At 50.5% G+C, this 20,935-nt stretch overlaps 1 protein-coding gene and 1 non-coding gene across 5 annotated transcripts in view; one reads left to right on the top strand and one right to left on the bottom strand.

Moving 5' to 3' along the window:
- The window catches only part of FBXW4 (F-box and WD repeat domain containing 4), an 86,546-nt gene extending 66,591 nt beyond the window's left edge, over positions 1 to 19,955 (top strand). For all 4 annotated transcript variants that reach the window (XR_002730476.2, XM_023206460.2, XM_023206463.1 and 1 more), the window contains 4 exons: positions 4,987 to 5,052; positions 18,129 to 18,269; positions 18,849 to 18,990; positions 19,208 to 19,955. Coding sequence is in view for 3 of the 4 variants with exons in the window: in XM_023206460.2 (XP_023062228.1) it covers positions 4,987 to 5,052; positions 18,129 to 18,269; positions 18,849 to 18,990; positions 19,208 to 19,327 (469 nt within the window). In the remaining variant the exon portion in view is untranslated. The remainder of the gene's footprint in view (positions 1 to 4,986; positions 5,053 to 18,128; positions 18,270 to 18,848; positions 18,991 to 19,207) is intronic.
- LOC111538943 lies at positions 6,860 to 6,966 on the bottom strand. The gene has a single exon (XR_002730513.1). It is a non-coding gene; the product is annotated as a U6 spliceosomal RNA (small nuclear RNA).
- Positions 19,956 to 20,935: the final 980 nt, after the last annotated feature.

Genomic DNA, 20,935 nt, shown 5'->3' on the forward strand with positions numbered 1-20,935 from the left:
AATTCAAATAAGACTAACTCTTGAAATGTAGCCAAGATGAGAGCTTCTGGGCGAGGGGTGGTACAATAACTTGGACCTGGAATCAAGACTGACTGGGTTCCAATTCCAGTCCACTAGTTGCTACCTTTGTGAGCTAGAGCAAATTAATTACCTCCCAGAGCCTCAGTCTCCTCATTTGTAAAACAGGGAAAGTGGGGCTGGGTGCTGTGGCTCATGTGTGTAATCCCAGAACTTTGTGAGGCCAAGATGGGTGGATCACCTGAGTTCAGGAGTTCGAGACCAGCCTGGCCAACATGGGGGAATCCCTATCTCTACTAAAAATACAAAAATTAGCCAGGCGTGGTGGTGCACACCTGTTAATCCAGCTACTGGGGGTTGCTGAGGTAGGAGAATTGCTTGAACCTGGGAGATGAAGGTTGCAGTGAGCCGAGATTGCACCAGTGCACTCCAGCCTGGGCAACAGAGTGAGGCTCTGTCTCAAAAAAAAAAAAAAAAAAAAGGAAAGTGGTACCTACTGCATAGTGTTATGAGGATTAGATAGGATAATGCTTTTGAAACACGTGCTCAGCACCTGGCACATAGTAAGTGCTCAGTAAATTACTAGTGTTATTAAGAGGGCCTAAGCTAATGCAGAAGCAGCAGGAATCTGCCTGACTTTCAGACTGCCCATGCCCAACTAATTTTCCTTCTTACCTTGCTCTCCTCTTTTCTATATGTTGTTATTTTTAATTTCTCAACTTGAATACACAAACCCTAATTCCCTGGCATCTTCCTCTAGTGAGACAGGCTCCTATGTCTGCTTCTGGAGCCTGATGAAAGTCTGCATGATGCCAGGTTTGCCTGAGCTAGGGCCAGGGGATGAGTAAGGCAGGTTGAAGATCTGGTTAAGGTCTGGGACAGGGCGAGAAATTAGAAGGCTGGCTTCTGGTAAGGGCTTTCTGTTCCAAAAAGAGTAGAGCTTATGGAGTCAGAATGACTTTTAGACCCTCTAGCTAAGAGGTGATAGGTGTACTTGTACTAGTGTGCCTGAGTGTGTGTGTTTTGACATTAATTTTTAGATGTCGGTACCTCTCATCTCTTACCTAGTTGCGGTGCTTATGAGGGACTTCTCACTCCCCTAATATTGTATGCCTGTGTCATGTGTCATTCAAGTTTGAGCCTTTGGTATTTGGGAATTATTCCTTTAGGAAGCAGAGGGACCAGCTTCACAGTGCACATGACTAGCTTTCCCAGCTGTGCAGGTTTTGGGCTCTGGAAGGCCCTCTCAGTTCAGTTCCACAAATTTGTAGTGAGTGCCTGCCTTCTCTGGGCCAAGCGCTGTGCTAGACACTTGTTAGTACCCAAGAACCTCTAAAGGGTTCTGATCTCAAAGGGGAGATGGGAAGATAAACCAAAAATGCCATTTGTTCCTTGAGTATGGAAAGGACTCGGAGGATGGTCAGCCTACCTGGGGAGCCACCAGCTCTTGCCTCTGCCTGTTCAACACAGATTTGAAGTCCTCGTCCCTGGAATATTCCTGAGGGAAGAGATGGGACTGAAGGCAAAAGCCATTTGAATTTTCTTTCTTTTCTGAGCAGAGCTGGCTTTTTCATCACTTTCAAACCCAAAATTGAAGTTACAGCAAAGGACTTTAGTGGGGAAAATTCAGTGAGCAATCCCTTGGGAGGAGCCATGGAGGAAATGATACATGTTTTCATTTCATTGATCTCCAAGTATTTATTGAGAGCCTTTGACATGCGTAGCACAGGAGCCAGCACCGTGAGAGATGTGACGAGAATCTGGTTGAAGACACCTGGCGGATTCAAATCGAACAGGTTATCAGAGCACAGTATTTTGTTTGGGTTAAATCACCTGGGTTAGAGAACTGAGGAGTGAGGCTGCCTGTGATGCACAGATCCCACCCCACCAGCCCCTTTTCAAAGCGCTTTATCCCGTGAGTCTCAAAGGAGGCGTCTGAATGTGGGGGTAACAGGTCCTGTGTGCAGCCACAATATTTTAAGTCCATTCATGGAAGCTTGGCTTTTGCTTCATATTCACTTTCTGCACAATGGGAATAATGTCTATCTCGTGGGCTCATTGTGAGATGTGACGCACCATTTGGGTGTTGGAGAGTAGTGAATTCCTTTTCTTCCTCTGCTCCATGTGTCTGTGCTACCCTGAGATTGCATGTGGGCACACCCTTTCTAATCTTCTGACTTTGAGTGTGGCTGGTCTATAGCTTCTGCTCATTCGTCCTAATGACCATGGGAATAAGGGGGCAAGAATGGCTGCAAGTAGTCGGGAGTAGTTCAAGGTGTACAAGACTGTGTCTGCACCCAGCCTGACCCCTAAGAGTCCTGGGAAGGCCGTGTGGTTTGGGTGTGAGTTCTGGTGAGTGTTTGCTCAAAATCTGCTTGACTGTTGATGGTTTTTTACTGAGTGTTAAATTTGATTAAACTCTTTAAGTCCTCCTAAGTGCCGGGAAGACATTCTACTTTCTCTCCCTCTTTTCCTCCTTGATCACAGTGGTTAGGCGAGAGAAAAGGGCAGCTTTTGGAAAGAAACATTTATAGATGTCACATCTAGGCAGTTAAGAAAGCGCTTCACAGGAGGCTGGGCGCCAGTGGTTCACACCTATAATCCTAGCAATTCAGGAGGCTGAGGCAGGTGGATCAACTTGAGCCCAGGAGTTCAAGACCAGCCTGGGCAACATAGAGAGACCCCTGTCTCTATTAAAAAAAAAAAAAAAAAGGCCCTGTACAGGGTATGAAGGTGAGGAGCACTCCTCCTGGCAGCAGATGATCAGGGCCAGATGTTGGTGGGCCAGAATAGAGGGGGATAAGAGTCCCTGGGAAGGGGGTTTGCATCCCCACCCCACCCTCATCCCTGCCACTCCCACAGCTCTGACCTCCAGCAAGATTAAAGTTCCATGTTGCTCCCCTCTCTATTGACTTACCTTGATGCTAATTTAGTCCTGTGGCCAGTCAGAGGCCTGCCATAGGCCTTAAGAGATGCCTGACTGGGCGCAGTGGCTCACGCCTATAATCCCAGCACTTTGGGAGGCTGAGGTGGGCGGATCACGAGGTCAAGAAACTGAGACCAGCCTGGCCAACATGGTGAAACCCCGTCTCTACTAAAAATACAAAAATTAGCTGGGTGTGGTGGGGCATGCCCGTAGCCCCAGCAACTCAGGAGGCTGAGGCAGGGGAATTGTTTGAACCCAGGAAGTGGAGGTTGCAGTGAGCCAAGATTGCACCACTGTACTCCAGCCTGGTGACGGGGAGATTCCTTTAAAAAAAAAACATGCCTGTGTCTGTGCTGGCGCCCTTCACCTGGCCCCCACTCCTCAAGTCTGGATAGTCCAATTGCCTGCTCGAATGATTTCCAAGTGGCTATTATGTTTCCAGCCCAAGGTAATTGGCTTTACCAGTTATTAATGGATTACCCTAAAGAGAAAAATGTTGGGGGAGGGAGGAGAGGGTAACACCTTCTGACTTTGTCATTTGGTTCTTCAGTGTCCACTGGCTGCTTCCCAGGCTGGCAGTCACTTGCGGCATGGCACAGTGGCTGTTTTGGCACTCCCACTCTGTAGTTTTTGTGGCTGCTGGCAGCCTTGAAGAAGCTAGGATGATGGGGCATGTCCCTGGAGGAAGTCTTGGCTTGAGTCATGAAAGCCCCAGGATAGCTCGTATGGCCTTTTTATCAGCCTAGGGCTGAAGAGCAGACACCTGCCCTGCAATTTTGATTGTAAATCAGTGGTTTGGCCAGTGCCTGCCCTAACATCTCCCCCATCAGCAACTGGCAGGCCAGGCTCCCCCCCAGCCAAAGCCACTGGCTTCTCCATGGCCCTCTCTGTGGAAATCTATCTCCTCACTGACATGCTTGGGATCAGAGAGCCACAGGTGCTGGGCTGGGCCACAGCGGATGGGCTGTTGCCCCCACATTGCTAATGTGTTATTAGTATGTCCAGTCTTCCTTCTCCCCCATGAAAGACATGTAGGGACATGGCCCATTCCTGCCCCAGGGCTCCTGGCACCACTCTTTTCAATTTGCTTGCTTGCTGTTTAAGTTTCAAGCCCAGGTTTCCTGAAGGCTTCCCCTCTCCACCCTACCAAATCCTCTAACAAGAGTTGTCTGGCTCATAGGTTCAAGTTCTAGGCCAGCACTACAGCCAGCCTGGCCCACTGCATGGATCCTTTATACCAGGCTTGTGCCTCCATTTAAAGTGAGACTCTGCAGATTGTATATGTTGAGGTTTTTAGGGCTCTAAGGGACACTCTGGGCAACAGGGTCAGCCTGCTCCTTCTCATGTGCCTCTTGGCGTTGTTTGTTATTGGCCTCAGAGGACTCTGGCGGACTCTCATCCCACTCTCCAGAAGCCCTGGCTGCCTGGCCCCTGTCATTCCCCACTCCGCCCCACCTATGTACTAGCATATACCCATCCAAGGGATTCACTCACCTTTCATATTTTTTCCTTTTCTCATTTTGGTGCCTTTATACCTGCCCTGTGCTTATACCACATTACCAGATTCCCCCAGCTCTTAAAACCTTCAGGAATGCCCCTCAGTTGTCCCTACTTCTGACCAGGGGCATCACCTTCCAGCCCCAGCAGCCTGTTCCTTGGAGCCCTTTTCTGTGCCCTGCCATTGTGCTCTTGGGGTTCCTAAACAGGAGCCCGACAGGCTTGCTCTCCCTTGGGCTCAAACTTGTCACATCTAGAGATCTGTTTTTATGGTGCACAAGGACCACTCAACCTAGTCTGTGCAGCAGGCCCAGCTGTGGCTGAGCTCGTGGGTCTTCTGGCCAGGCACCTCTGCGGGGCTACACCCCTTACAGTGCTCCCAGATGTCTTCCCATAGCTCCTCTGATGGCTCCCTAGGCCACTTCTCTCATTCTGGCTTAACCCACAATCCCCTTGGGAATGAACACGGCATTTCCCATTGTTAGCCATTTCCACTGCAGGTTCTGACAAGCCAGATCTGATTCTGCTCTCCTTTTGTTTGGCAGCTCTTTTGTGACAGGGACGGCTTGTTGCGGGCACTTCTCACCCCTGAGAATCTGGGACCTCAACAGGTAAGAGATTCCTGAGCCCACCCTGGCTTCCAGCCCAGGAGGTGAAGGAAAGCTTGCTGAGCCAGCCTCTGCCTTGGTTGGCTGAGTAGTCCAGGAGAAGGCTGGAAAGTGGTGTAGTAGGAGGCCTCTGCTGTGGTGCCTTCTCACATGGAACCATTCGGGGTTATCTGGAGAAGACTGTTGAAGTAATTTATAATAGGTAAATAGTTTCATGCAGAATTTATGATAACAACAACAACTTGGATTTATGATACTCTTTCTCTGAGGTGTGCCTATGTGGCTATATAAAATCCCATCTATCCCCAGAGATGATTTTGCTAAAATAAATTTTGAAGGTGGCCTACAGACCTATAAAAAGAATTATACATAACAGTGAAAATACATCCAGGTTTTATTCACAATTCTCTGCTTTGGCAGGCTTGACATGTTCCCATCTGATTATCTGCCATTCTGGTTTTTTTTTTTTTGACTTTTAATTTTGAAATAATTATAGATTCATGTGAAGTTACAAAAATAAGATGGAACGGTGTTTGTGTAACATCTTACATAATATATAATATAATAATCAAACCAGAAAATTGACCTTGGTACCATCCATGGACCTTTATTCAGATTGTACTCTGTGTGTGTCTATGTGTGTGTGTGTGTGTGTGTGTGTGTAGGTCTATGTGTGTGTCTAGTCCTTTGCAATTTCATCACGTGTAGATTCAGATAACCATCACCACAACCCAGGTACAGAACTCTTTGTTCCATCAGCACAAAGATTCCTCATATACTCCTTGGTAGTCACACCCATCCTTCTCCCCTCCTCCTCTTCCCATTGTCCCTGATTCCTGGCAACTTCTTATGTGTTCTCCATCTCTATAATTTTGTCATTTTGAAAATGTTATATAAATGGAATCATACAGTATGTCACTTTTTGAAACTGGCTTTTTAAAAACTCAGCATAATTCCCTTGAGACTCACAGATGTTGTTGCATATATCAATAGTGCATTCCTCTTTATTGCTAAGTAGTATTCCGTGGTATGGATATACCAAAGTTTCTTTTCCCCATTGAAGGACGTTTGGGCTGTTTTCAATTTTTTGACTATTGCAACTAAAGCTAGTACGACGCATACAGGTTTTTGTGGGGGCATATATTTTCATTTCTCTGGGATAAATGCCAAGGAGTACAAATGCTGAGTTGTTTGGTAAGTGTATGCTTAGTTTTTACCTGCCAAGCTATTTTTTGGAGTATCTTTATCGTTTTACATTCCCACCACCAGTGTATGAGAGATCTAATTTCTTCACATCCTCACCAGCATTTGGTATTTCACTATTTTTTTTCTTTTTTAAAATCTGTATTTATTTATTTTTTTTAGAGATACAGGTTATCATTATATTGCCCAGGCTGGTCTTGAACTTCTGGCCTCAAGCAATCCTCCCATCTCAGCCTCCCTAGCAGCTGTGCCACCATGCCCAGCTAATTTTTTGTGGGTTTTTTGAAGAGATGGGTTTGCCATTGTGCCCAGGCTAGTCCTGGGCTCAAGTGATCCGTCTGCTTAGGCCTCTCAAAGTGCTAGGATTACAGGCATGCGCCATGATGCCTGGATTCACTATTTTTAAACCATTACAGGTGTGAGCCATGATGCCTGGATTCACTATTTTTAAACCATGCTGTTATATTTCATCATGTTTTAATTTGAATTTCCCTAATAGCTAATGATGTTGAATATATTGTCACGTGTTTATTTGCCATATATTTCATATATGAATATTCTCTTTGGTGAAACGTCTGTTCATGTCTTTTGCCTGCTGGATTGTTTTCTTTTAATGGAACACTTCATGAATTTGCATGTCATTCTTGCACAAGAGCCATGCCAGTCTTCTCTGTATCATTTCCATTTCGGTACATGTGCTGCCGAGGCAAGCAGTTTTTTTGTTTTGTTTTGTTTTGTTTTACCATTGAGTTTTGACAGTTCTTTCTGTATTCTAGATATTAGTCCTTTGTCAAATATGTGATTTGCAAATATCTACTCCCAATCGGTAGCTTGTCTTTTTTTTTTTGAGATGAAGTCTCACTCTGTTGTCCAGGCTGGAGTGCAGTGGTGCGATCTCGGCTCACTGCAAGCTCTGCCTCCCGAGTTCACGCCATTCTCCTGCCTCAGACTCCCAAGTAGCTGGGACTGCAGGCGCCCACCACCACGCCTGGCTCATTTTTTGTATTTTTTAGTAGAGACGGGGTTTCACTGTGTTAGCCAGGATGGTCTCCATCTCCTGACCTTGTGATCTGCCCGCCTCCGCCTCCCAAAGTGCTGGGATTACAGGCGTGAGCAACTGTGCCCGGCTGCTTGTCTTTTTATCCTCTTAACAGGGTCTTTTGAAGAGCAAATGTTTAAAATTGTGATGGAATCTAAATTATTGACTTTCATTGACTGTGCCTTTGGTGTCAAGTCTAAGAACTCTTCACCTCGTCCGAGGCCCCAGAGTCTGTAAATTAAATGCCACAATTGGCAGCACTAGTGAGGATGCTCTTCTCACCCGCTTCCTCAGTCTCTGAGTTTTGTCTTCTCCAGTGTTCTCCATCTCCTTAGGAAAGCAGTAGCTATAGCTTTTTTTGTTGTTGTTTTTTGAAAAATCCATTCTATAGTCAGTCTTTCTAAAATTTTTAAAACAACACGAGATATTTTAATCAAGGAATCATGGTTTTTTCCTTCGATGTTCTCTTTTGATAGTCATCCAAGAACAGGGATGGGAAACTCCCTACTTCCCCACACAACCATTCCGTCTTTCGGTAGCTCTGTGAGTGAGAATGCCCACCCTTTATCATGGATGGATTTGCTCCCTGAAGCTGTGATCCTGGACAAGAGACAAGCAAGTTGAACCTCTCTCCTGAAGAACAGACATTTAAATATCTGAAAACCTTGGTTCTGCTCTTCCAGGGCCTCCTGTTCTTCAGGCCACAAGTTCTAGGTCCTTCAGTTGTTCCTCATTAACATAGTAGATAAGTTAGCCATAGCCTTTGGCTGCAATGAAGACCTAATTCAAAGTGGCTCAAATAGGCCCGGCGCAGTGGCTCACCTGCCACAGCACTCCAGCCTGGGTGACAGAGTGAGACTGTTTCCAAAAACAAAAACCAAAACACAAAGTGGCTCAAACAACAATGGGATTATCACTCTTTTAGATGATAAGGAACCCAGAAGTTGGACGGGTTCCAGGGTTGATGGTTCAGTAGCTCCATGAGATCATGAGGGCCCAGATTCTTTCACTTTCTGCTTTGCTACTCTGGTCAAGGTAGCTTTTGCTCTCAAGCTTGTTTAGAGCTGCTCCACAAGCTTGCAAGGCAACACTCAGAGGGAAATAGGAATAGCATATGTCCCTGTCTGGGGTCCCTTTTTAAGATGAGGAAGCCTTTCTTAGGAATTTTTCAAGCAGACTTTTCCTCACATCTAATAGTCAAAATTGTATTCCAGTACTCGCCCTAAACCAAACCCTGGCAAGGGGAATGGAATGACCAGTCAAGATTCACTTCCTGGGCCAAGGGAAGAACTCAGCTTCCACCCCTGCCCCTACACATTAGCAGCAGCTGGCATAGAAGCTGGGTTTGCTTGGCTAGAAAGAATATGAGGAATGTCTAGATAGGTGACCTATAGTGTTGGTCTCACATTGGTTTCAGGACCATCCTCACCTGAAAGTTTCTCTAATTTATCTCGTTTTATCCCTCTTGAAATGGCATGTTCATAACTGATTACTGGACAGACCAGGTGTGGTCTGATGAGTAGCAGATGCTGGCACCTCCTTCATTTTAAATCTTCTGCTTTTGTTAATAAAGCCAATAGTCATACCCCACTGTTGCTAGCCTAACTGAAACTTCCCAGGACTGCTTTGTGCTTTAGCCCCTGGGATATTGGAGCTCCTACAGTCTGTGAAACTTGTTCCCCATGAGCTCACCCTGCCAAACTCCTGCCACAGGCCCTCCTTTCTTCTGAATGGGGCTGGGGTAGAGGCAGCCCCTCCCCTGGTGCCAGGGCCAGTGTGATGGGAGGCTGTGAGGAGCTCGGGAGGGAGAACTGGCTGTGTGGCCAAACAGACCTGGCTTCCAGAACTACTGTGCCTCTTGCTGTGATCTGGGGCCCTCTGGACTTCAGTTTCCTCATTTGTAAAGTGGAAATTAGTTATCCCTACCTAACAGAACTGGTATGAACAAAATTATTGTGAAAAAGTGTCCCATACAGTGCCTGTCACCTTGGAGGCGTTCAACTAATGCAAGCTGTCCCTTTCCTGCTCTTCCTCCCCATCCAAACCTAGTACCTCGGAGTTTGTGGAGGCTTCTTTTTTCTTGAGAGACAGGGACTTGCTCTATCACCCAGGCTAGAGTGCAGTGGCATCATCATGGCTCACTGCAGCCTTGAACTCCTGGGCTCAAATGGTCCTTCTGCCTCAGCCTCCCAAGTAGCTAAGACTACAGACATGCACCACTATGCTTGGCTAATTTTTAAATTTTTTTGTAGAGACAAAGTCTCGTTATGTTGCCCAGGCTGGGCTCGAACGCATTGACTCAAGTGATCCTCCCACCTTGGCCTCCCCAGGTGCTGGGATTATAGGTGTGAGCCACTGTGCCTGGCTTGTGGAGGCTTTTAATTCTCAAAATATCTGTGTCTTAATGACTAGTGGAGGAGGAGGTGAACCTGCTGACCTCCTGGCACAGGGAACGCTCTTGACAGTGGGCTGTGGGTCACCAAGATGGGCATTCTGATGAAAGTTTTTACTTGGTTACATAGCTGGGCCTTGTGTTTGGCATCATCACCTGCCTGGGCCCAGGATGACACACAAGCTGGGTGGTGGGCTGGGTACACCACTGTGGCCCAGCATCATCTCAAAGGTTGGGTAATCTTTGAATGGCCTCTTCTGCCTATGGTTGCCTTGGTGAAGGGTACTCTTCCATGCAGATTTATGGTCAGGATGGAGTTCTAAAACACCATTTCTTTTGACTGTTATTCTCTTATGAAACCCCTAGATCTCACCAACCCCAAACACTGGGTCTTTATTGAAACCAGATTGGACCTTAATGAGAATGGGTATGAGACAGCAACAAGCTCATGCCTGGAATCCCAGCACTCTGAGAGACTGAGGCAGTAGGATTGCTTGAGCTCAGGAGTTTGAGAGTAGCCTGGGCAATATGGTGAGACCTTGTTTCTTACCAAAAAAATTAAAAACAAAACAAAACAAAACAAACAGCTGTGGCCTCAGTTCCTACTGGAGCTTGAGAAGAAACAGCCTCGCGCCCTCTGGCCAGCCTCTGGGCTCTGCTGCTTGTGGCAGGGCCGCCCTGGGCACCACTTAGTGCCTTCTCTCCAGCCCCAGGTTCATCTACTGGGAGGAACCAGGCTTTGTTTAAACATCTGTCCTGTCCCCAGAGAAGCTTGGAGGACCAAGTGGTACAGTGATTGAGGAAAGATGCCCTGGTGGAGGCATTTGCTTTTGGTGGGAGGAAATGGATGTACAGGATGACTCTCTAGAGCTGTCTTTCCCAGAGAAACCCAAGTAGATAATAAAGCCATGTAGAAAATAGGATTAAGGTAATGAACAGGCAGGACAAAGTTTGATCTTTCAATAACACCAAAGCCTGACTGACAGGCCAATCTGAGAGGTGGAGCAGCATTGCCGGTAGGACTTGGGGCTGGGTGGTGAGCGGTGCTGGATGGATTCTTTGCTTTTAACCTGTCACCGCTGAAACTTGAGGAGTGCCTGGATTTTCTCTTTTATGTATATGCTGGGGCTTGGGTGGAGAGCGGGGAGTACTGGAGGGGCAGTTTGCCCTAAGCTTTGCTATACCCTGGATGATGGTGGGGGCTGGGACACACTCAAAGCTGTAGCCACCCGCTGGGCACCAGCACTCCCATCGGGAGCCATCACCCACGTCTATGTGTGTCTCTCAGCTGCTCACCCTCAGGCAGCCAATGCTGCTTCTCACAGAACCTGCACCACTTTCAGGGTCACCATTGTTCCCTCAGCCCCTCATTCCATCAAGACCTCTAGAGACTGTTGTCCTTGCAGGCTGGGCTGGAACAGGGATGGAGGGGGAGTTGCTGACTAAAGCACACAGGTCAGAAGGCAGTCACAGGCACACCGCCATTGCCTAAGTGGCAAGGAACTTGGCTGTCCCCCTCTCCCTTCCTCTTTTTCTGCCTTTCTGTCTTCTGGAGCCAGGCACCATGGGGTTAGGCCCAGGGACAGGGGATTACTATCTAAACGAGAAAGTATCCTTCACCCAACCTCAAAGTGCCAGAATATTCCTGCTTCTGACGGTAGGTGGTCTTCAAGCCCATTCCCTAACTCCCAGGTGCCAGGAATTCCTGTACCTTCATCTTGACTGACCAACCACTGAAGTATTCCTAGCTAGGCCCAATGATCCTATCAGACCCTGAGGAACTGTGCCAAAGCCATCCTGCCCGAGCCTGGGGTTTGGAAGAATTGAGGCTCATCTTGTGTCCTCTATGTTTGAGCAGGACCCTTCCTTGGCTAGGCCCCAGGGAAGGTGCCATGTGTTGACTGTGTGGGGCCCAGCTCCTGGTGGCTGGAAGGCCCAAGTGGGTCTGACTGGCCTGACATCACACATGCTCCCTTTTCCCATGGGCTTACTCTTGCCGTGGGTTTTATTTTTTTCTGCCAAGGGGCATTAAGATGGACCTAGCACTGGTGCCCTGAGCACAGGGCATAGCTGGGCCCCTGATAGCCTGTGGGCAGGTGGGCTTCAGGATGGACAGCCCTTTAATCCCAGACCTGAAGGTGTCATAGTGGGTCCAACCACAGCCACAGCCCTAAGCCCCGCTGAGATTGTGGGGTGGGGAAGGGGATAGGGAGGTGGTTGGTGACCTGGCTGCTCCTAGGGTATTGAGTCTTTGGCCAGGCCCTGTGCTGCCCTGTGTGTGTGGCAAGCCCTGCACACATCCCATTGATTCCCCTTCCCCTTTGGGCCAGGGTCATCCCTGGTCCCCTGTTACACCTCCACTTCCACCTCAAAGCTCCCAAGTTCCCTTTTTTCAACAAAGGCAGGGGCAGAATATGCTTCTCACCCATCCTAACAGACGCCCTAGGTTTTTCCCCTCTGAGCCTGGGTTCAAGCCAACCCCATGCCTGGAATACCCGCTCTGTCCCCAATGAAACCCTGCTCACTCTTCAGCATAAACGGCACCTCCACCACGAAGCTCTCCTTGATCCTGACCCCTATTGCTGGAGTTGGTGGCCCTTTCCACTGAACACAGTGTTGGAGCACTGATAAGGGCCACCTGGTCAGCCATGGCTGTGGCCTGGTAGAACTCCCTCTCTGAGCTGGGAACTGGCCTTGGTATCCTGAACTGAGCACAGGATATGAGTGTCAGGGCATCCGATGACATTTGGAATGGTAAGGGACACTTGGCTGGAGCCCTTTCTGTCTGGAGAAGGAAGCTGTGTCCTGCACACAGGCTGGGCTGCTCTGAGGGCACTGTTAGTGCCCCTCCTGCCCAGGTGTGGCTTTGTCTCTGCCCCGGCGCTCTGCCCCCACCCTGTGCAGGGGCCTGGCCCACAGTCAGGGTGATTACGGGAACTGCCCCTCTTTAAAGTACCTCCCTTCTCCTTTGAAAGCATTACTGACAGCTTTTTTTCATTCTTTTTTCTTTACCTCTTTAAGGAACCCTGTAATTTCTTTCTCTTTCTTTCTCCCCCCATAACTTTTTCTTTCTTGTCTCCTCTGTCCCCCTGAACTCTTTGAAATTGGCTCTCTGCCTGCTGACACCAAACTGATACTTTGCGTTTCACTTCTCCTTATCCCTTTATGGCAACAGATGTTGAAATTTTGTATCCTTTTATCTGCCCGGCTGCCCCTTCCTGTAATTATGGCCCCCTTGTTAGCAGTACAAAGTGGGCTGCCTGGCCTTTGAGCCATTGTGTCTGAACACATGTGCGCGGGTGGTTGCTGGGGGTGCGCGCACAGACACATGCATATGAGAGGCTGTATGCTTGAGAAGGCCCTTCCTTCCTTCTCACCTGATGGGGCCGAGGCAAGCAAAGCTTCCGTAGCTACTCCATTGTTCACGTTTAGAACCTATCTGTCCCCTTGATTCTCTTACTACCCCCACCAGAGGGCAAGCCTCTGGGCATCTGTGAGATGGAAAGGCCTGCAAAGAGCTGGAAAGGGCTGGAGGTGGCCCTGGGTAACTCTTGGGGCAAGTCCAGTTGTGCAACTGTAATAGAGAATGTTGAGGGGCCAGTGATGGAGGGGCTGCATTGTCTGTGAAGGCGGGGAGTGCCAGCACCCTGGAGCATATAGACCTGATCTGAGATTTACTGGGTGCGTTACTTCATTTTCTCATCTGTAAAATGGGGTTAAGAAACTTACCTCCAAAGCCTGTTGCGAGGATTAAATGGGCTGATACGAATAAAACACTCAGCATGTTGCCTGGTAAACAGTATGGACTCAGGATATGTGAGCTGTTGCTGCGGTGGCTACTCTGCCACCAGGTAACCTTTGCAGCCGTCTCATCTGGCTCCAGCAGACAAAGAGAATAGGCCCTTCAGCCTACTTCCCTCTGTTCCCATCATCCTGAAAGCTGCTACCAGAGGGGATTTCCAGGAGCTCTGCCTTTATCATGGATTCAGGCTCTGCTCTTCCTTGCTATATGACAGTGTCACTTTTCGTATGTGACTCTCAGTTTCCTTATCTACAATTGGGGCCTGAACTAGGACAATCACTGTTCAAAAGCCTCATGGCTGTCTGCCACTCACGGAGTTCATGCCAGGTGAGGGATGTGCACCTTAAGGCCCACTGTGGCCTGGAGGCCGGACCCTGCCAGCACACTCCCAAGCCTCCAACCAAACCAGATTGCCAGCTGCTGCCAAAACAGCCTGGTTGCCCTAGTGCTGCACTTTTGTTATTGCTCTTCCTGCCACCTGGGCCATCTCTTTTTTTTTCACCTGGGCCATCTCCGTATCTTGTCATTGCCTGTGACAGTCCTGTCTCTCAGTGAAGAATCAGTCAACACCCCCAGCCAGAAATGCTCGCTTTTCTTAGCTGCCCCCTTATAGAATTTTCTGTTGTTCTCTGTGGTACCTGCCAACTCACACTTTGATTTGTTAGTTGGATACATGTTGCAGACTTCTTTCTCTCCCTGGATTGAATACTCCTTGAAGGCAGGGACAAAGTCTCTTTGATAGTCACAGCTTACATCTCTCTAGCTTCCATTAAGCACAATGCTTTGTATACAGAAGATGCTCGACTGAAGAAAGGAGGAGATAGAAGGGAGGAAAAACTTCCCATTCTCTTTGCAACCATGTTGGGCCCAGCTTATACCTTCAAGCCATCTGCCCCCCAGGCAGCAGAGATGGAAGAAGGTCAACTCTTTGTCACCCTTCCATCCTCTCTCTCTCTCCAAAAGCCATTGTTGCATTTCAAGGTAGCACATGGCAGACAGGTGCACAGGTAAGCACAGACCCAAACAGATGCAGGAATGAGCATCCATAGGGTCTCCAGAGAACACCATCAGGAACCCAGTATGTTAAAAATGACTGAAAAATGGTGTGGGAGCCGCAGACATGCTGAGCTGTGGGCTGGGAGGTGGAGGAGGTGGTGACTCAGGAATGCTCTAGTACAGGCGGCTGTAGGGGAGGCTGGGAGAGGTACAGCAGGGCACCAGGCTTCCTAGCTCTGCAGACTTGTTGGGCAGGGGTAAGGTGCCAGGGACTGCCCCCTGTGCCCAGTCCAGCTTAGCACTCAGGGCCTGTCCCTGGTGGGCCACCCAGGTCTTTAGGGCCAGCCCCTACCACCAGTTAGCTGCCCCCCACAAAGATGGTGATGGGTGTCAGCGTTTCATGTAAATGTCCCTCCTCTCTGACTGGCAGGAAGTTCTCTCTCTCCCTCCAGCTGCAGTAGAGTCACCTGGGCAGCAGGATAGTTTGGGCCAGGGGGCCCTGACCTCTCGGGGGTATGGCCACACTCTGCTTGCTTCTTCCTGTCCAGGTAGTGGGGTTCCCAGGAGTAGCCTGCACATGGCCAGAGCCAAGGAAACAGGTCTCCCTCAGGCTGCCCCTCCTCAGCCTGCGTCTCATTCATCAGGCTCACATGGGCGGCCCCATCTGTCTTTATGTTTCCCTGGGTCAAGAGAGAATTGCTGGACTTGGCTTGGGGGAGGCTGGGGTGTGGAGGCCCCCAGCACTTAGTGGCTCCTGGAGGCCTGGGCTTTGTCCATGGGAGTTGGAAGGGAATGGACTTTTTGTCTGGCCCTCTATAGTGACAGGCAGACCCTTGCTCCCGTCTTGGCCCAGGGCTCTGAGCAGCAGCCCTGTTCCCACACAAGCTGTGCAACAGCCAAGGCTCTGCACTCCCCCCTCACCCCCCACAGTGAGAGGCCGAGAAGCATTCTTAACATTCTTTCCAGAGAAAAGGGGTGAAATGTCTGAATTTGGGGGGTCACCACGTTATACAAATTGCAATCTAATCGTTTTTACAAGAACACACTTGCAGTAAGAAAAGGAGCCCAGGAGGAGGGGATGAGGAGACAGACAGCTTGTTTTGTCCCCCTTTCCCCCAAAGTTTGGGGCTATTGTCGGGCCAATCTACCAGAGCAGTTGAGCTAGAGTTTTCTAGTTAAATAGGTCTTGGGGTGGGGGCCGAGAAGGGCCCACGGTGCCATTTCTGTTTGTTTTCCCAAATCAAAGCCCCAGCAGGGCTCCTGTGGCACTGCTGGGTTGCTATTTGAAGAGATGGGCCTTTTCCCAGAGGCTGGTGTGTCAGTTTATGCTCTGAACTTAACCTCACGGGCACCACACAACAGAGCCTTGAGGGTCCTGGGCCCAGGGCAAAATAAATTGTATCTTTTTATTGGCCCATTTAAAGTGTGTGTGGCCATTTTAGAGAACTAGAGAACAGCGCAGCAGAAAGAAACTTCTCAGCTCCTGGCCAGGCTGTGTGGGCAGACCAGGGGCTCTCAGGACTTGTGTTGGCCCCCAGGGCCTGGTGCTCACTTGGGCCCTTGGGTCTCCCTCTGAGGGTAGGGACCCTTTGGGCTGTCCTGTATTTCTTACTGCAGATACTTATGGCCATGACATTTTCCAGTGGTGGCATGAATGCTGGAGTAGGGGCCCAGGTTGGCAGCCCAGTCTGGGTGGGCCTCTTATACTGCTGTCCCTGTGCAGCCCCATGAGTGCCCAGCTCTCCTTCCCTCTGAACCCAGGGACCAGGGTGGGCAGGTAGAGCCATGCTGGGCTTCAGTCCTCCCAACCCCCACTGCCTTTCATCTTCTATTTCAAACAAACATGAAATTACTTCTATAGATTAAAGGGGAGAGCTCCTCAGTCATTCCTTAAGGCCTCACTAATGGAGGGGGCAGGGCCCCCAAATCTGGAAGAGGGAGGAGAACTGTGGAGCCAAACAGCCCCTACCCAGCATGCACCCAGTATACCTGTGAGAGAGAGACTGACTCCCCTATAGGGCTCTGGCCTGCCCAGGGTGGCTGAATCTTGGCTGGTGGCCATCTGGGAAGGCAGGGCTTCTCTGGGAGCCAAGGTTAGCAGTCTCTAAAGGATGCTGATCTGGGGAGAAGGCCTTCTGCCTGATCCCTCTCAGGAGCCCCCCAACAGAGGCTTGTCATCTTCTCCCTGCAGGCCCAGCTCTGGGCTACTGAGACGAAGACCAGAACTTCCCTGAGAATGAGGCTGGGGGCAGGGGTGCTGACTTGGGGATTAATTCCCTACTGGCAGCAGCAGTGCTCCTGGCCAGGGCTCACTGCCCAGGGCTCAAAGGGGGAAAGGTGGAAGGGGCAGAAAGGAACCCCCAGTCTCCTCCTTTGATTCCTTCGGCCTTAAGGGAAGATGGCAGCTCTGTCAGGGAGAAGGGAGGTTGTGGGTCAGGGTCTGAATGAGGTGGAAGGTTGAGAGCTGACATCTGCATTCAGACGTGTGGCTGGCTGCCTTGTCTGCCTCAAGCCGTTTGCTGACATGCTGCTTGGACCAAAGCTGTGCTGGTGAGCCATGAAGTCCCTTCACTCCACGCCAGGGCCTCTTACCTGGACATCCCTTTGAAGTGTCCATGGCCTTATTTCTCCTGTCATGGCATGGGAGAGCCCAGCGTCTCATGGGTAAAGGAAGCTGAGCCATCAGGCCTAGAGGGCGCCCCTTTTCCTTCATTCCCCCCAGTCATTCTGCAGAAACTCAATACTTCTACCCATCCCCTGGCCACAGGGATTAGCGGGTGCACTTGATGTTGAGGGGTAGTTGCTAGGGACAGGAGGCCCCCCTACATGGTTGCTAGGGGTCTGGCATCAGGGCAAAGGGTCTGCCCACTGCCGCGGTCACGGAGGGAATTACACAGTCACAAATTGTTCTTCTCAGTAATCTGCTCTCGGCCACCGGGTGGGGTGAGGGTGGGGGGAGCAGGCTGGAGTCCCGCAGGCTGGGGGCTGTGATCACAGAAGCGTGCTAGCCCCGGGCTGGGGGCCAGCTAGGCCAGAACACCAGGGACAGCTCGCTAAGCTGCTTTCTCAGCGATTTCTCTCCCCAAACACAAAGGTGTTTACTTGTTTTAACATCTCCTGGGACTCCCCTTCTCCCTTTGTGTGGTCTTTATCCCCAATGAGGTTTGAGCCCCAGATTACAGGCAGGAATTAAGGCATTGGACTCAGGCAGCTCAGAACTGCATGACCTGCAGGATCAAGAAGTATAAAGTAACCAAGTGTGTGTATGTGTGTGTGTGTGTATATGTGTATGTGTATGTCTATGTGTACGTGTACGTGTATGTGAGGGGGGCCGACCCCTTCAGCAAGCCCCATTCATCGTCCTGAGGAGGAGTGGCTGGGTGGGTGGCAGCTGGCACGCAGGTGTGATGGAGGGGCTGCTGAGGCCTGGGATGCTGGGGGAGGGGTGGGACCTGGGACTGGTTGCAGAGGCCTCATGGCAGGGGTGAGGTGGGTAGGAATTGGGCATCTCTTCCCTCAGCCCCCTTCCTTGAGTCTCATTCTAGCTGAGGAAAGAGAACATTTCCCCAAGGTCTGATGCCCTCTGAAGGTGGAACGAATGTGTGTGGCCCATGTGGAGTAGCCTCACTCTGTCCTTCCCTTCCCAGTGGGCAGCTGATGACACACTTGGGCAGTGACTTTCCCCCAGGGGCTGGGGTGCTGGATGTCATGTATGAGTCCCCTTTCACACTGCTGTCCTGTGGCTATGACACCTATGTTCGCTACTGGGACCTCCGCACCAGTGTCCGGTGAGTGTGTTGGGCAGACAGGAGAGGTGGTGGGGTCTGCACAAATCCTGGTCCTTTCTCCAGTCCTGGGTTGGCCCATGGGAGAGGGCACAGAGACTCCATGTCAGGGCCGGGAAGGAAGAGTCCTGCAAGGTCATATCAAGCTTAGACTTCCTGCACTTGGGCAGCCCTGGTCGCAGTGGCTTGGGAAACTATAGCCAACAGGCCCTGGCAAAGGTAGGCGTTTCCCAGAGCCTCCGGAGCCATCAGGGTACTGTCCCTCAATACTCTGTCCCAGCCTTTCTTGAGGCCTGTGTTACTTCTCCCCTTCTTGAGTCCAGTGATAAGTAGCTGGCCACATGCAAACAAAAGTGCAGGCATAATCTGCTCTGTGGTCTGGGCCATGGTGAGACAGCCCTCTGCAGAAGATGCTTTCTCCCATGAAGTTCGGTTTTTGATGAATCTGATTATTTCGGCTTCTGTCTCCTCCATCCCGGAATGGCTTCTTAACACTCCCCTCAGCCACTCTAGGCCCAAGAAAGCTGGGGCAGAGGTGGAGGGTACCCTAAACCTCCTTCTGCGTCTCCTCTTCCTGGACAGGAAATGTGTCATGGAGTGGGAGGAGCCCCATGATAGCACCCTGTACTGCCTGCAGACAGATGGCAACCACCTGCTGGCCACAGGTTCCTCCTACTACGGTGTTGTACGGCTGTGGGACCGGCGCCAAAGGGCCTGCCTGCACGTAAGTGTCCTGCCCACCTCTTCTCCAGGATGCCAAGACTCATGATTATGGGCTGCCTTTGGGAGAGGGTGAGGTAGCCAAGGATGTGCCTAGAAAGGGTTGGAAGAAGCCTACAATGGCACATGTCCCTCTTCCCCTGGGCCTGGGGATCCTGGGTTAGGGCACACCCCTGTCCCACTTGGAAAGCTCTTACCACTTCCTGTGCCCTCCCCTCCAGGCCTTCCCGCTGACGTCGACCCCCCTCAGCAGCCCTGTGTACTGCCTGCGTCTCACCACCAAGCATCTCTATGCTGCGCTGTCTTACAACCTCCATGTCCTGGATTTTCAAAACCCATGACCGTCAGGGCCATCCCTGCCTCTGGGCCAGGGAAACCAGCTACTCAGGGACCTCTCTTGCCTGGAGGGTGCAGTGATATCTCCTCCCCAGTGCCCCACTGTGCTCCTGGGCCTGTGACCCCAGTGCTCAGGCACCTTGCACTAGAGGCTTCGGACTCCTGGGGCTTTGGGGCTTACCAGAGATGCAGTCCCTCCCAGGAACCTGTTGGAGAGGCAGGATCTGCTGCTTTAGATGAGTGCGGCTGAACCTGGGCCTTGCGTCCCTGTTTGGCCAGAGCAAGGATCTGGCCTGGAGAGGCCCATCCTATACTACCCTTATTAGAGCCATGATAGCCTACAGAGTGAGGTGAGGTGCTCCCACCTTCCCAGATGGTTCCTTTCTGCCCCTTCCTGGAAGGAAAGGTAAGGCTGCCAACAGCCCACTGGCACCAGCCAGACCTCACCCTTGACCAACCTCTTGGGGCCAGGGGTTCATTCCTGGGGCACTGTTACCTGGTTTTGCTTTGAAACCAATAAAGAGCAGAGGGAACCCAGCAGTTCTGAGTTCTGAGCCAGCCCTACCTCAGGCTGGCTGTTGAGACAAGCTACAATTTTCATTTTTGTAAAAATAAAGCTTGATTGTTCACAGATCTGGTTCCTCACTGGCTGAATAGTTCCAGAAGGCCCCAGGAGAAGGGAACAGGAGACCCAAGCTCAGGGTTGTGTGTGCTGCTGAAACAACAAGACCAGCCTCATGGCTCTGTGTCCCAAAGAACAAAGGTTTCTTTTTTTCAGGAAGAGTTGCCATTGACGACCTATTCCTTAGCCTTTGGGGTGTGGAGGGTCACCTGTGGGTTTGCAGAGGGGACTGTGGAAAGGGTCCAGGCTGCTGGGAGCTCAGTTGTTACCTGTGGTGACCCCTACCCCAACACACACCCTTGGCAACATTATGACCCTTATTCTGGCTTTTTACCCACAATGCCTTAACATCCTGTGTTCTATTTCCAAGGTTTCTGTTTTTGTTGTTGTTGTTTTGAGACGGAGTCTCGCTCTGTTGCCCCAGCTAGAGTGCAGTGGCGCGATCTTGGCTACTGCAACCTCCACGTCCCAGGTTGAAGCGATTCTCCTGCCTCAGCCTCCTCAGTAGCTGGAATTACATGCATGCGCCACCATGCCCGGTAATTTTTGTATTTTTAGTAGAGACAGGGTTTCACCACGTTGGCCAGGCTGGTCTCGAACTACTGACCTCAGGTGATCCGCCCGTCTTGGCCTCCCAAAGTGCTGGGATTAAGGCATGAGCCACTGCGCCTGGCCGGTTTCTGCATTTTTAAAATGTTTCCCTTGCCCACGTATCTTCAGGAGTTTCCTCTGAGCCACTTCTGCAAGCTACGATAGCGCAGGTTCCCTCCAGCCTGGTCTTCCTGTGAGTTTGTGTAAACAGGTTGCAGGGAAAGGCCAGCCCTGCCCTACTAGAGCCGTGTGCTCCCACCCCATTCTCCCTTTTTGTGGAAAGCTTTATGTTGAAGGTCCCTGGGATAGAGAAGGGAATGTCATCATACCCTCCCGAGGGAGGCCAGTGGGGTCTGGGGCCAGGTAGCATACAGAGAGGTAAACAACAGGGCAGTCCCTG

The sequence above is a fragment of the Piliocolobus tephrosceles genome, chromosome 9 (genome assembly GCF_002776525.5).
Source record: "Piliocolobus tephrosceles isolate RC106 chromosome 9, ASM277652v3, whole genome shotgun sequence".
Taxonomy (NCBI): domain Eukaryota; kingdom Metazoa; phylum Chordata; class Mammalia; order Primates; family Cercopithecidae; genus Piliocolobus; species Piliocolobus tephrosceles.